We start from the raw sequence: 14,710 nt of genomic DNA, 5'->3' as shown, positions 1-14,710 counted from the left end.
AACAGGGCTTGCAGTTAGTAAATGCCTCAGATTTCCACAAAATATTCAGGGCAGACTATTATTACAATGATTTTTTTATTTCTATTACTGAACTTCAATCAGTTTAAAATTTGAAATGCTTTAATATCTGTATAATGTTGTAATTTGTACTGGAGTAAATGTTTTACAGTTAATTTCTTTTAGAAAAGGATCTTATATAAAAGCCATTAATTGCTATGCTTAATTATTTTAAAAATACATGTTTCTTATGAGTTAGTTTAATGTATAAATCAGTTAGTATTTAATAAAGTCATATAACCTTCTTGTTTACCAAAGTGTAGAAAAAAGATTCCAGCTGAAGTACTGAATGGCATCAGACAGAAAATGATCTTTGTACTTTAGCCAAGGTTTGATAAGTTATACATGCTCCAATTCATGGCTTCATTCGGTACATGCTGAATTGATTGACTGCACAATCCACTGAACGTCTGTGTATTGAGATAACCAGTAACGTGTAACAGGTGAAATGTTTCTAATCAAAATCTTTCGGGCATTTCCCTCTTGTGATCTGTTATTTTGCCCTTTTACAGGTTTTTTTCCCCCTTTTTTCCCAAATTACTGACAATGACCCTATTTTAAAATAATTAGAAATAATGGGAAATTTTTCTTTAGGTTGCCTAAGTTCTCTTCGTGTAGGGTATAAAAAACAGTGCTGATTTTTGGCTCAAGACAGTTTGTTTTCACACAGTGACTGGGAAAACATGAAAAAAACCCAGTATCTTCTGGTTGTCTGGACACCATGGAAAAATATTCCCCCAGAAGATCAGGAGACTTTCAATAATATTTTGCTTGGCCTCTTGACAGAAGCAGCACTTGCTGTGGCATGGAGAACTGAGAACCTAACCGAAATAAATCCTCTGATTTATACTTGTCAGCAAAGCTGTGGGGAGACATTTTGGAGCTCAAAGTACCCTTGAATCCCTTGCTACCATCATACTCTACTCAACTTGAAGCAAAAGGGTAGAATGTGTCATGGCTTGAATGTAAGGCTTGGATGCACCTTCCTTTCTTACCCCTTTCAGAGCTCTTCTGCCCCAGTGTTGCCATGCCCCGTCTGTGGTCAGTTCTCAGGTAGTATGAGGCACAAGAAAGTCAGAGCTAGCTCATACAAGAGGAGCATGTTTAATCTACAGTATTGTATGAACTGTTTGGAGAAGTAGTAAATGTTCCTTCTAATGGAAGTGCTGGGAATTTTCAGTAAGATACACCACTTATTTCTGCTGCAATAGAGATTGCAATATAAGCCCATAACGATACAGAATGAAGACTCACAAAAATATTCCTTCATGTAATTTATAGCATTTTCTAAAATGCCGTCTTGTCTTTTTCCTCCCTTAGAGACGTGTGTAGAAACTGACTAATGATTTGGAGACAGAGATGTGAAATATTGCATCAATAAGACTTTTTCATCCTTGTTGTTTTCCTAGACCAAAAAGCATTTCTGAAGTATTACCTATAAAATATGAGGCAAAGTTACCCAAACGAACACATTTCCTTGGGAATAACTAAGAGCACTGATAACAGTGATTAATGCGACCTGCAAACTCCTGCTGACAAGATCTTGACACAGAATCACATAAACAAGTAATGTGTTGGCCTTTCATTCAGCTGCCCTCCTCCAGATACTTGTAGCTTCACATGCATAAAGTTTAAATACTTCTGGCTGAAGTAGAGTAGCAACACAAACGATGTTTACATTTTAAGCTATTTTCTTAATTATCCATTTAATCGAGTTAATTTGATGTAAATTATTTTGCAATTTTTGTATTTCTTTTCACTTTTCATAACAAGACTAGAGTGTTTGTCCTATCCTTGCCATTTTCTTTGGAATTTTTTATTTGTTCAAGTGTTACAATTTCAGTTAATGTAATTTTTTATTTCACTTGTTTTAGCACATTTCAGACCTAAGTGTTTTTCTTCCTTCCCTGACTGTTAGTGATACATTTATTTTGGAAATTTGCTTTCCATTCTCTTATGTTTGTGAAGAGGTAAATAACTAATTTCCCTTTTGTTGTGATTTTTTTATTTTCCTTAAATAATATTTTTACTCTGTGAAAGAACAGGAATGCTGTTTCACTTTAGAGTGCTTTCTGTGCAAGACAATGAACAGCAGTATCCATGAGAGATGCTGCAATGTTGTTCAGGGTTATTTTCAACCAATTTCTTTTCATTTATGACCAGCTTTCTGAGCAAGCACCTATTAGAAAGTGGTTGGAGGAAATTTCATGGAGATTTCAGTTTTTGCTTGTTGAAATCCCCCTGCTATTTTCTTTTTCGGCACTCTCTTTTAAATGGGAAATATAGTTCCTTACTGAAACTTACAGTCTTCTTCCCTCTCTCTTGCTCCGTCCTGGTTTCATGGTTAAGTTTTTTGAAAATACTGTATGTCTGTCTCCTTGGGTTGTTCAGCATAGCCCTGAGGCTTATCTATTCTTCTAAGAAGAAATGCTTTAAAATTGAGAATCCTCAGCTCTGGAGTAGATTTGGCCTCCAGGGCCAACACTTGTTCATCTCCCTTGTACTTCTTCTTGTGCCCTGCTGGAGTAAAACCCAATGAGAATTGCCTCTGCACCAAAATAATTTTACCTCTAGAGGCCAAACAATCTCCATTTTGGTTGAAAGACTTGGGGACATTGAAGGCAAAAGTGTTATTACAAATTTAAATGGAATGATGGTGATATTAAATGCAGTTCTTTTAGACACCGAGTTAACTTTTTATAGTTCAATGAGCCCAAGGAATCTAGGACAAGGTTTTTTTCTTTGGTCTTAAGGGAAAGTCTTGAATTTGGGGAATCATCATGGTGGCTTTTAAGAAACTCATCACATTTTCCTCTCAGGATATGGTGGAGATCTATAACTCAATCAAATGTCTATGATGTGAGGCAACAATGATAATATTAGGTAAGGGAAACAGAACATTCTGTCCCTTAGAGAGCTCAGAAAAATGGGAAATGTGAAGTGCATTGATTATTTGAAAAAGTACAGGTAGCACCTATTCAGATGTATTTTGTTGTTGCTCTCAACCATGCTGTATTTTTATTGGTGATTTTTTCAAAAAAAACCCCAAACAAGCCTTGTCAGTCTGTAATGAGATATGTGCAGGTAGATTGTCTAAGATATATCATGCTACTAGTAAATATTGGATGCCCTTGTTTTCAACAGAACATGCTAGAACGATAGAATAGATCTTTGAGTGGGGTGAGAAGGCTTCAGCAGGACTCATGCTCAGGAACTCAAGCTGCTATGTCCATCAGAAAAATCTCTCTCCTAAGATGCAACCAGCAATAACACTTTGGAATATCATTGCGATGGACCATAGACTCCCCCATTTCTGCCTCTTTATTTCAGGCTGTGAGAACGACCTTCATTTCTGGTGCTCTGGTCAGTGGCCTGTCAGTAGACTTTTATGACAGCTGGATGAGTTGGCACTTCCCCTCCAGTTAACCCTTTGCCTCAGAATTTTGTTCCCAGGGTAAACTCTTTCCTTGGCTCTCATAGTGTTGAGAAAGTAACTGGAAAACTAACTTCCAGAGTAGTCAGTGCTGATTTTTTATGCAGATGAACTCTGGATTTTTCTAAGATTTGGGGTTATGTCTATTATTTTTCCTCTTCAGTTGTTCTGTGAATGGTTCAGTTCTACACTGGAGCTGTTTATTTAAGTGTCCAGCAATGTAGATCAATTTGCATGGTTAGTTGATATTATCAAGTTCACATCTTTTTATGAAGAACTAAGAGGCAGTCAAAACCAGCAGAAATATTTTTTCCTCATTCATATTGTAGTTACATATTTTGTTGGATATGGACACATTAGCTTAGGACCATCCATCTTTCCTAGGTAGATGGAGAGAGATGATTTGAAGTAACATGTGCTTTTAGTTTCTGGGCTGTTTTCAGTTCAGGGGAAGGGAGAGAAGAACGTGTCACTTGGAAATTGTTTTCCGTACGTACCAATCTTCGCTTTCCTAGTTAGGTGATAATGTAAGACTTGTATTGGAAACTTCAAAGACCCTTAGTTGCTACTTACACTTAGGGGAAAGAAATTACTTAAACTAAATTGAATATCATTGTAACCATTAAACCTTGTTACCTAGGAGTAGTTGTTTTTCTAATGTGGATGTGGAGTTTCAACCATAATTCTTCTTGCATGTATCCAAGGGTGGGGAGTAGCACTAGTAGCACTAATCCCATCTGTTTCTGTTAATTTTAGCCTTTTAATCCTGTCCTGGTTCAGCATGTTTGTTGCTGATTCAGAGCCTGAAATTTTTGATAGATGTATGTTATAAGGCTAATTACTGCAGGGTACTATAATTGACTGTAGAAACAGAAGTAATATGTTGTTGTTGTAATGTATTATGGTCAGATTCACTCTAAACCTTTGCCAGAAGTGAAAGAACTTCAGATCCAGGGCTTTGTTCAGTCCCTGTTCCCTTTCCCTTACCCTTTCCTTTTACCTTTCCTTCATCTTTCCCCAAATGGTGTAGTATGTATTTATTGTTGAAAGGAAAAAACCGAATTGTAAATGATGGGCGATTGAAGTCTTCCTTAAAAGAACTGTATAACGGGTCAGCTCAGAAACATGTTCTCAGAAGCAAAATTGAATATGCAATTCAGTAGTTGAGCCACACAGTGTCACCATTGGACTTCACTTCTTTCTACTCTGTATCCTTCCCATTGTAGGTGAAGATATTTACAAAGCCAGAGAAGAGGGGTCTGAAACTTGGGGGGCAGTTGAAGTGCAGGAAGATGAAGATACTCTTGTAGAAGTTCCACTGGACCAGGTATTGATTGAGCTTTAAATAAGCGTCTTTTTTATTTTTATTTTTATTTAGGATTACAAATTGTGTGTTGTTTTTCTTTCCTCAATTTCTTTCAAGTGTACAGCATAATTCTGTGGGGATGACTGTAAGCTCAATGATACATCTTCTTTTATGGAAGCTTTAGCAAATCTTCCTTTCTCTGTTAATATGTCAAATGTCAGTTACCTTTTCATCAGCTTCAGAACTGCTCTGAGTGCCCTTATAGAGCCTTAGAGAATCCCTACTGTTAAAACCTACCAAATAGATTCACCTGAATTGCAGTCTCTTTAAACTGGTAGAGTAGTATTCCTCCAGTCCTGAACCACAAACAGGCATGCATTTATCTGATTTTTGTTAAAGCTGACAGCACTTTCCTTTGTTGGAGCAATATGGTACTTAATTGGCCAATTTTTTAATCCTAAGACTTATGTGCAATAAACAGGTCTTGATAACTAGAAATAAGATTATATCCCCTTTGTTTTACTTTATTTGTTTTTAAAAGAAACTCCTGTGAACTGAAATAATACAGGAAATAGGTAAGTTGAAGCTTATTCCAATGAAATGGAGAGTAGAACTGCTCAAGTTATTTGCTGAAAAACTACCTTTTTTTTTTTATGCTAATGAATTGCTCACAAGACAGCCCTCTTTTTCATCTTCTGTGTTTTTAGGAATTTGCCAACATGTTCAACTTTTTTTCCAGTCCACAAGTTGTTGCATTCTGACTTTCTGGGGGTCAGCTCAGTACTGAGGAATAGTTGTTAACCTGAGACTGTAAACAAATGGAAGGGAGTTAAAGATAATAGTTTGTAAATACACTTTGATTACTCAGGGCAATCCGATGGAGCATAAACAATCCAGGAGATTTCTGGAGTGTGTTGGAGACAGTTTTTTGATGTAGGTAATAAAAGATGTGATTAGGAGAGGTATTCTGCTGGATTTGCTACTCATGAGTAAGTAGAAACTGTTTGGAGATGTGATAGTGGCAGCCTAAGTTGCACTGGCCATGAGATGATAAAGACCCTGAAGAAAGTGGGGATGGAAAATAACGAAATAAAAATCCTAGACTTCAGGAGAGTTGACTTTGGCTTGACTGGGAAACTGGCAGGCAGGATCCTGTGTGAGGCTGCCCTGAAGTGCAGAGGAGTATGGGAAGTCTGGGTGATTTCAGGGGGAATCTTCCTCAGAGCACAAGAACTATCCCCATTGTGCAAGGAAACAAGCAGGCATAACAGGAGGCCAATTTGAACAGAGGACTTCTGACTTCATACTAAAAGAGAGAGAAGAGGGGATGGACTGTTAAAGAGCATTATAGAGACATTACCTGGATATGCAGGCCAAAGCCTGTTGATAAATGGAAACTAATGCATGTGATTGGGAATAATCAACATGGATTTACTATGGAGAAATCATACTTTACCAAGCTCATTGCCTTAGTGATGAAATGACTGTCTCTGTGGGTGAAGGGAGTGCAGTTATTGTCATTTATCTTGCCTTCAATGTAGACTTCCATATTTGTAGGAGAAATTGGAAGAAGCATGGTAGATTTGGTGAGGAAAATATCCTTAAGGGATGTAGGGGCTGGATTTATGGGCTACGAGGTGGATGAGACACTGGCTGGTTTGGTGAGACTTAAAACGTTAGCTGGTTGAGATTTAACTGGCACCTTTTTATAGATGGTGGTCCTCAAGGTTTGTCACTGGATCTGAGACTTCTAACATGTTCATCAGTAACATAGATGATGTCATGGAAGGAGACAGATCAAACTGCTCTCTGAAGCTACAGATGGAGCAGCAGAGAAAATGGAGCCAGGCTTTTCTCTGTGTTGCACAACAAAAGGATGAGGCAATGGTCAAAACTTACAGCAAGGCAAATTCTAATTGGACATGTTTCCAACAGAGAGAACTGTAAGCACTTTCCTGTTCAAAGAGAGTGAGGAATCTTTGTCCTGAATGATATTAAAATCTAAACCAGATAGTTTAGTTTTAGTAACGATAAACAATTTTTTTTTGCTTTGAAGCCAATGCAATAGACACTGGTGTAGATGATCTCTAGAGCAGTAGTCTTCAAAGTGGGGTGTGCACAGTCCAGAGGGTGTGCAAGACACTCCACTGGCATACAGAAAGAAATGTTAGAACTTCGGCTGTACACAATTTATAAATAAATAAACAAACATATACTGGGGATTCATACTCAAAAAGATTTTACTGATGTGGGTATGGTATCTAAACTTTTTGGAGACCACTGCCTTCTATTTGTACTGGGTAAAAGAATACTAGACATATATACATTTAGCTTGTCTTCTGCTTTTTAAAAAAATACCTGAGGGGAAATTAGACATTTTATGACCTTTCTAGACATTTTGAAGAATGACAGCATACCATCTAAAAAAAAGTAATGGATCCCTCCATTTTATTTTAGGCTTCTGTTTCTAAAATGGATCTTTCTCATGATTTATTTACTTTAATGGGAAGAAGTGTTGCTCAGCTATTTTATAGACATTGTTCTTGAAGACACATGAATCAGGTGATAGAAACAGGCAAGAAGAGCATGACTGTCCTGGTCCCTGATATAAGAAATGCTACAACTGTGTCTTTTTACAGCAAATACTAGCCCCAGCCTCAGAGACTTATATGCTAAACACCATTGGGCTCATCAGCCCTGTAAATTGAAGTTGTCCTTGTGAGGTGTTGTGATAATTAGGATGTGTACTGTTGCACTGATAGTACTGACATTGGGGAAGAATGTGATGCCTCTTGTCTTAATCTTTGTTTCTTATGACATCCTGAAGCATATCCTGCCCTGGTCTTGGCAGTGTAATAATCAAATTGAGAAGTGATTAGCCTGTTTATTGGCCTCTGAAGGTGCGTAAAGAATTCCTCTGGGTAGACTAAAACATTTGACAGTGTAATTTGGGTTGTCAGGCCTTAGTTTTTAGGTTGACTGCAATTCATATGAAATCCAACCCTGGAGACAGCTGCCTTACTTCTCCACAGAGATCCTACAGTACAGGCAATAGCTCTGCCCATTCTGCCATGTGTCTCACCAGTTTGCCTCGGTCAGCGCATGCTGACCATCCCTAGGGAGGGGGGAATAGTTAACTCTCTCTGCTACCACTTCTATGTTTGGCAGTGGAACTGTTGATACAGTTGCCAGTAAGCATCAGATGTGCTGGCAAGCTTGCAGTGCTCAGACCTTGCTCGATACATCTAAGCTCATGTACCAAGGTCCATTCATCATCCTAAAATGGAAATATTTTTTCAACTGCTTCCAACAGATTTTGCTACTGGACAAGCAGGTGTGTTTGAGGGGAAAAAAAACAAAATTAAAAAATCAGTCATGCACAATGAATAATCTATTTTCATAAAAGCCAAACAAAACACCAAAATTTATTGCAATTCAAGTCATGGTTTAGTTATAACATTAAAACTTCATGTATAGTTTCCTAGGTAATCTGGCAAGAAGCTGTGTCCTTCTGATCAGCACAGAGTACTTTTTATTCCCTGATAACTGAGGTCACTCAAACCTTGGAAGCATTTAGCATTGTACGTGTTCAGGTTCTTATTAATGACCATTTTAAATTGTTTTAAAATCCATGTTGTAAAGCTTTTACAGCTTTTTCTTATCTGCACTACAGTTTCTGTTATTGCTAGAAATATGGAAAAGGACAGCCAGTCAGGGCTTGACTATCTTGCATAATGCATAAATATTTACATGCCAGCTTTCACTAGAATGCTGACACTTCTAATAGGCTATCATTTCCGTCAGGCACATAAATGAGGTGGTGAAGATAGAGCTTCATCTTTTTTTCTTTTTATGCACCTTCTCCCTCTTGCTGTTTGAAGTACACAGTTGAACAAATGCCAGATTAGCCATTAACTAAGCTTAGTGTAACACTGGCTAGACATTCGCTTATGTCCTGCTCTATAAATTGCTGTCTGCCAGCTGAAAACACATTAAAAGAACAGGATTTGCTTTACTCTAGACTAACTGACAGTTGTAATTGAACATCAAGGAGGAAAAAAATCACTATTTTGCCCTAAACCAAACCAGACCCTTCTGTTCTATATTCTGTACCGAGACTTCAGCTTCCAAACTATCCAAATGGATAGTTTCTTCTTTTGACATGCAGACTTACTCCAGGTTGGTTGTTTACATCACTGTGTCAACATTTGTGGGAACTGATGACAGACTATGAAATCAATTGTGCAAATAACAAGGGAACAAGGTGGTTTTATTGCTATTCTTGATAGTGAGGCAGCAAAACAATACAAGTTTCTTACTGGAGATGGTAATTAAGTGTGTTACTTTGACTTTTCTGTTAATAATATAAATATATTCAAAGTTACTCTGAGATAGAAACTTTTATAACTTGTAAGGCTTTCAGAAAAAAACTACTACTTTTTCTTCAGTTCTATACAAGTTGTGAAATACAAAAGCAGCAGTTTGTAGTAATAATATTGAAATAACACTGCAAGTTTGCACTGGTTTATCCTTTTCCATAAGCATGGTTGTTCTTCTCCCATGCTGAGCTGTTGGGAGGTGGAGTAAGCATGAGAGTTATAAGATAGGAAGTTATCCAGTGCATGACCTCTATAAGGAATTCAGGCATGTTGTTGTGCCAGCCTGCTTTGCCATGGGGTATATGATATTGGCCATTATGATGTAAGTTGTGTAGAAAGAGTCTGTTTCGGTTTTGGTTTTGTTTCGCTCTTTGGTTTTTTTTCCCTCCAGATTCATCATCCCCATCTCCTTCTCTCCTTCTGTGTTTGTTTGTAAAAATCATTGGGTGATACATTTGTCTAACAGGCACTTTATTTTTTTTTTTGGAGATGTTCACACTCTGGGTTCTTTCCTTAGCCATTTGCTTTACATTATTACAGACATGTCCACTGATTAATGGAGTCCTCCACTCATTATTCCCCATTTCCCGGGCTGTGATATGAGATTGTGTATCTCCCCTAGGTGAGCTGGGGCTGGAGTGTATCATCAGTAGCAGAAAACTCGCACCTTTCATTTGCAGTTTTCATTACATAGTATACATTTTGCTTTAGAGACCCAAGATTCACCTCAGTGAGCAGAATGTTTATCTTCCCTCTTGCCAAAGGCAAAATATTAAAGTTTACATTGATTCAACATTAAAACAGACTGTCTGCTTGAAGATACATTCTTTCATTAAAAGGGCTACAACTTTTCATGAGGAAACATTTCGCACTACATTAGTAAGGACTTCAAAATGGCATTTGGAAAGAACACATGCAGAAAGAACATTTTATGCTCAAATTTTGCTACAAATGATGCAGCTGTAATTTAAACCTTATGAATTTTGAGTGCTGACAAGCCAGCAGATAAGATTTTCCACTGCATGTTCTTCTTTCAGCTCCACTGATTTACACTTAATGTTGTTATTGTTTGTCTGTGTGAGATAGGGAAACTTACTCTGATTGGTTCCTTCCAGTTCAGAATGAGAAGAGAGATCTTCCCTCTGTTTCTGCACTGGGTGACTGATTTCTAAGCTATAGCAGCAGGGTCTGATCTTAAGAGGCCTCTGTGGCCAACAGTGGGAGGGCCTTCGCTTCTTCTGAATGAAGCCTGTAAACACAGTTCTGTTGTAAAACTAGTGTTGATACCATTTAAAAAAAAAAAGGTTTCCTCTCTCTGTATACCTCTGTCTTCAAAAAAATCCAGCAATCCTAGTGGAGACAGTTTCTCAAATTGCTTAACTTATAGGGCATTTTTAATTCATTATGGAAGAATCTGTTTCTGGAAGAAAAATTATTTCTGTATTTTTGCAGCCTCAGTAGGACTTCTTTTTAAATGCTTAACAGTCTTATTATCTAAAGAGATGCTCAGCAGATCATACTGTATTGTAGGAAGTGAAATTTGAGCATCCACATGCAAAATGTTATGGGAAAAAAAAACATAAGTGTCAGTGAAATAGGTGGAGAAGAATATTCTTGACATAGGTACATATTAGAAAATTAAAGATCTGATTGCATGGTCAGATCATAAAATCATAGAATGGTTTGGATTGGAAGGGACCTTAAAGATCATCTCATTTCAACTTCCCCGTCACAGGCAGGGGCACCTTTCATTCATTAGACCAGGTTGTTCAGAGTCCGCACCTGGCCTTGAACACTTCCAGGGATGGGGCATCCACAACTTCTCTAGGCAACCTCTTCCAGTGCTTCACCACCTTCACAGTAAAGAATTTCTTCCTAATATCCAATCTAACCCTGCCCTCTTTCAGTTTGTGGCCATTCTCCCTTGTCCTGTCACCACAGGCTCTTGTAAAAAGATCCTCTCCAGATTTCATGTAGGCCTCCTTAGAAACTGGAAGATGCTATAAGGTCGCCCTGGAGCCTTCTCCGGGTTGAACAGCCCCAACTCTCTGAGCCTGTCTTAATAGGAGAGGTGCTCCAGTCCTGTGATTGTTTTTGTGGTCCTCCTCTGGACTTGATCCAGCAGGTCTGTATCCCTCTTATGTTGGGGGTCCCAGAATGCAGTACTCAAAGACGTTGTCTTCTCTGTCACGGATGTCTCGTGATTAAGGAATTATGTATGCTTCCAGTTAACACACAATGACACTGATGAAGGGAGTTTTGGAAGAACACTTTCTACACTTTCAAGTTCTTTAGTTTCCATTTATTCTAGTTAGACTTCTGGGTGCTATGATATTAAGAAAAATTAGACTCTATGGACTCAGGTGCTGCATTTGTAGTAAAAAAAAAAAATAAAGAAAAAGATGCATCCATCTCATAAAAATGTTGGACTTTAAATGTTTTGCCTTCAGGAACAACAGTGCATTTTGTGGGGATGTGGGAACTATGTGGGAAGCGTAAGACGATTGAACCCTTAACTATTCATTTGCTTGTTTTTAAGAGCTGGGGTTTTATAAATGATGTGGAAGAGAAGAGGGCTGCTGTCACTTAGCAACCCTATCTGGTTCAGGAACAAAATGTTTCGCTGTTGGAATCTGTGCAGTGTTGCTACAAAACATTCCTGACTGAGTAGGAGAAGGGGCAGCTCTGTTCTGGAGAGGTTTGGTGCAATCGAAGTTAAGTGTTCCTATTGCTGCATTTGTGAGATGTATTCATGCTGGTATTTGTGACCATTAAGATTTTTATTGTCTACTTCGTTGTTTGTCTGCTGTAACCATTAGCCAAGTAAACTTTTCCAAATTATTTCAATAAAGCAAAATTATGTTTTACATTAATAGTACAAAATAATTTCTGCCTTAAATGATTTGTGATACTGTACTTTTCAGTATCAGTCATATACAAACCTTCTGAGAGGTTACATTAGCATCCCTAGAGGAAAAGAAGCCAAACACTTCCATGTCTGAAGATTTCCTGACTTACTGCTTTTGAATGATGATGGCATGATGAGTGTAATTAGAATGTATCTTTCTTTTTAAAACACACTGTTTTTGCTGAGGTTAAAAATACTGTCGAGCAATCATACTTCTTGAATGCAAAATGAAATTGGCTCTGCTCCTTATCAACCTGTTAGTTGTCAGGAGGTTTCTGGAAGGCAAGCTGGGTTCATGTTTCCAGTATAAAGTTGAGAATTACTTCAGTTTTTCTATGTGCTTTTGGTTGAATATGCTTTTCAGTATAAATATACAAGTCTTTTGTCAGTGAGTCTTTTTACTGCTAGTCCATGATAAGCAAAGAATTGTTCTCATATTCCTGAAGGTTTGGTTTGAAAACTAGTTATTTTAACTAACATGTTTTCAACTGTGAAACTGCACAAGCATCACCTTCACTTAAAAGATGCAGCCAGCAGTGCAAAAAAGGTTATGTCCTATTTTCTTTCAACCGTACAAAAGGCAAAATTAGAAACATTATTATGAGTAGTTCTGGCTCTAGGAGGAATGATAATAATCCAAGGTGTAATTAAAATAGAAAATTATAATTTATGCATAGCTAGTAGATCAATAAGATCTCAGTAGAAAGTGTGAAACTTTTTTTTTAATGTGAAGAGAAATGTATGATTTGGTGGGTGATTTTAGCCTTCAGTTCCTTCCATACAGTCCTGTCTTAGGTCTGCTGAGCATTCTGATATGCACAGTCTGTGGTCATATTCATATTGACTACATATGACTCTGTATGCAGTGGGAACCATACTGCATTTTAGATTACCTTGTGAAAGGTCTTTACCTCTGGATCAGTATTGATTTTTAACTTGTTTGAATTGTCCAGTCTTTTGTAGTGCATCTTGAAAGGAGATTAAATGAAGAATGCATTTTGCTTTTCAATTATTAGCTGAAAACATTATTTTTGTCTGTAGTAGTAATAACCATTGTAGTAATATGTTCAGCTACCTTGAAATTTTCAGTTACTATAAAAGCATTATACTTGCATAGTATTTGTTTTACTGATCCTGTTTTGTACTATAATTTTTTCAGGCAATCCAGCTTGACTGGTCAAGTTAAATTAGTTGAAGTTTGAATGTTATTTCATGGCAGTTCCCTGTGAGCTTCCAATGAGTTTCTGGGTGCGATTCAATAATGCTTTGTTTGTCTTCTATGTTGCTCAGATTTAACTTTTAAAAAATTTGCATCCACACCTATTTTAGACAGATAAGGTCAAATGAGTCTAGCTAGTGTAGCACTTTAGGAAGTTACTGCCCCTCAAACATCCATTGTGCTTCCATGCTAAAGACTACTTCCACAGTAGTTCACTGGCAGTGAAACCATTTAAAGCACATGAATCAGCATACATATGCTGATTTTACCCCATGGCATAAAGTCTATGCAATTTCTTCTGCAGTTCAGAAGGAGCCACCATACTAAATCAGTGCAGGCAAGGGCATATGTACTCTTCAGTTTGTATCCACTATCAGGCAGCAACAAAAAGCTGGAAATTAGAATATCTTGGATAGACTACAACTGTTAACTGAGACAGTCTGTATTGACTTTTCTTCTTTTCATATCCTCTCTTCATTTAGTATTTGTAATGTCATAGCAAGCAGGTGTCACTAAGTAAAAGCAATCACACTTTTAACTAGGGGTGTCTGATGTGTTTAATTTGTCCCACTCTCCCCTATTTCCGGTCAGAATCCAGAGCTGCTAATTTCCTTAGCAGACTGAAAACAAATTAGTAGATAATGTCTAACTTCTGAGAATTTATAGATCTACAGATTCTTTGCTGCTTTATGTGCTGCTGGTTACCAAGGTTGTCTCATGTTTGCTTTGGATGGTGCCTTCTTTGAAGGTTTCTGTAAAGACTTGGCATGTTAAATTTTTATTTTACTGGTAATAAGGCAGGTTTGATGTTACCAGATGAAAGTGAGTCAGGAAAGCTGCAATAAAAAACACAGAGAAACTACTGTACTTCAAAAATCACTTATGGAACCATTATTTACCTGGTCAGGTAACCATGCAGTATTTCTAGTAATTTGTTATTCTATTACAACACAATAACTTGAGCTTTTTGAAGCTGTACCAATGTGGCATTGCGCACTGGCATAATAATGTTGTCTTATGTTGCTACTTGGATATTAAAGCAAGAGCAAGATGTTTGTAGTGGTTTGGATCTTGTTTTCCCCCGGAGGCTAAGAAAGTGGTAGCCCCCAAGGGGTGGAAACCCCTGGAAGTTTTGAAATTCTGCCCAATGGGCGCTCCTGCAAAAATGTAAACATATCACAAGCACCGGAAGAGATGAGTTGTAGGTTTTTTTTTTGGTTAGAAGTAGTAGCCATGTTGTGAGCCACGAGGAAGGGGGCTCTGAGCCCCTCGGGGCCTCTGGGCCCCCCCCCCCCAGCCCCAGTTGGGGACTGCAGAGACTTGGAACAGTGTTAGACTGGACTAAGTGTCTGTAGTTAAGCTGGGAGATGCTTTTCCACTGTGAGCAGCAACCAGAGATACTGAAAGC

At 37.8% G+C, this 14,710-nt stretch overlaps 1 protein-coding gene across 1 annotated transcript in view; it reads left to right on the top strand.

Annotated features, from left to right (window-relative positions):
- DCDC2 (doublecortin domain containing 2) overlaps positions 1-14,710 on the top strand; it is a 54,002-nt gene that overhangs the window by 34,652 nt on the left and 4,640 nt on the right. Inside the window, exon 8 of the mRNA XM_032711746.1 lies at positions 4,717-4,817. Coding sequence (XP_032567637.1) covers positions 4,717-4,817 — 101 coding nt within the window. The remainder of the gene's footprint in view (positions 1-4,716; positions 4,818-14,710) is intronic.

Source organism: Chiroxiphia lanceolata, chromosome 1, assembly GCF_009829145.1.
Source record: "Chiroxiphia lanceolata isolate bChiLan1 chromosome 1, bChiLan1.pri, whole genome shotgun sequence".
In the NCBI taxonomy this organism is placed as follows: Eukaryota; Metazoa; Chordata; class Aves; order Passeriformes; family Pipridae; genus Chiroxiphia; species Chiroxiphia lanceolata.
Note: the sequence above shows the minus strand (reverse complement) of the source record. Positions and strands in the feature narration are given on the sequence as shown.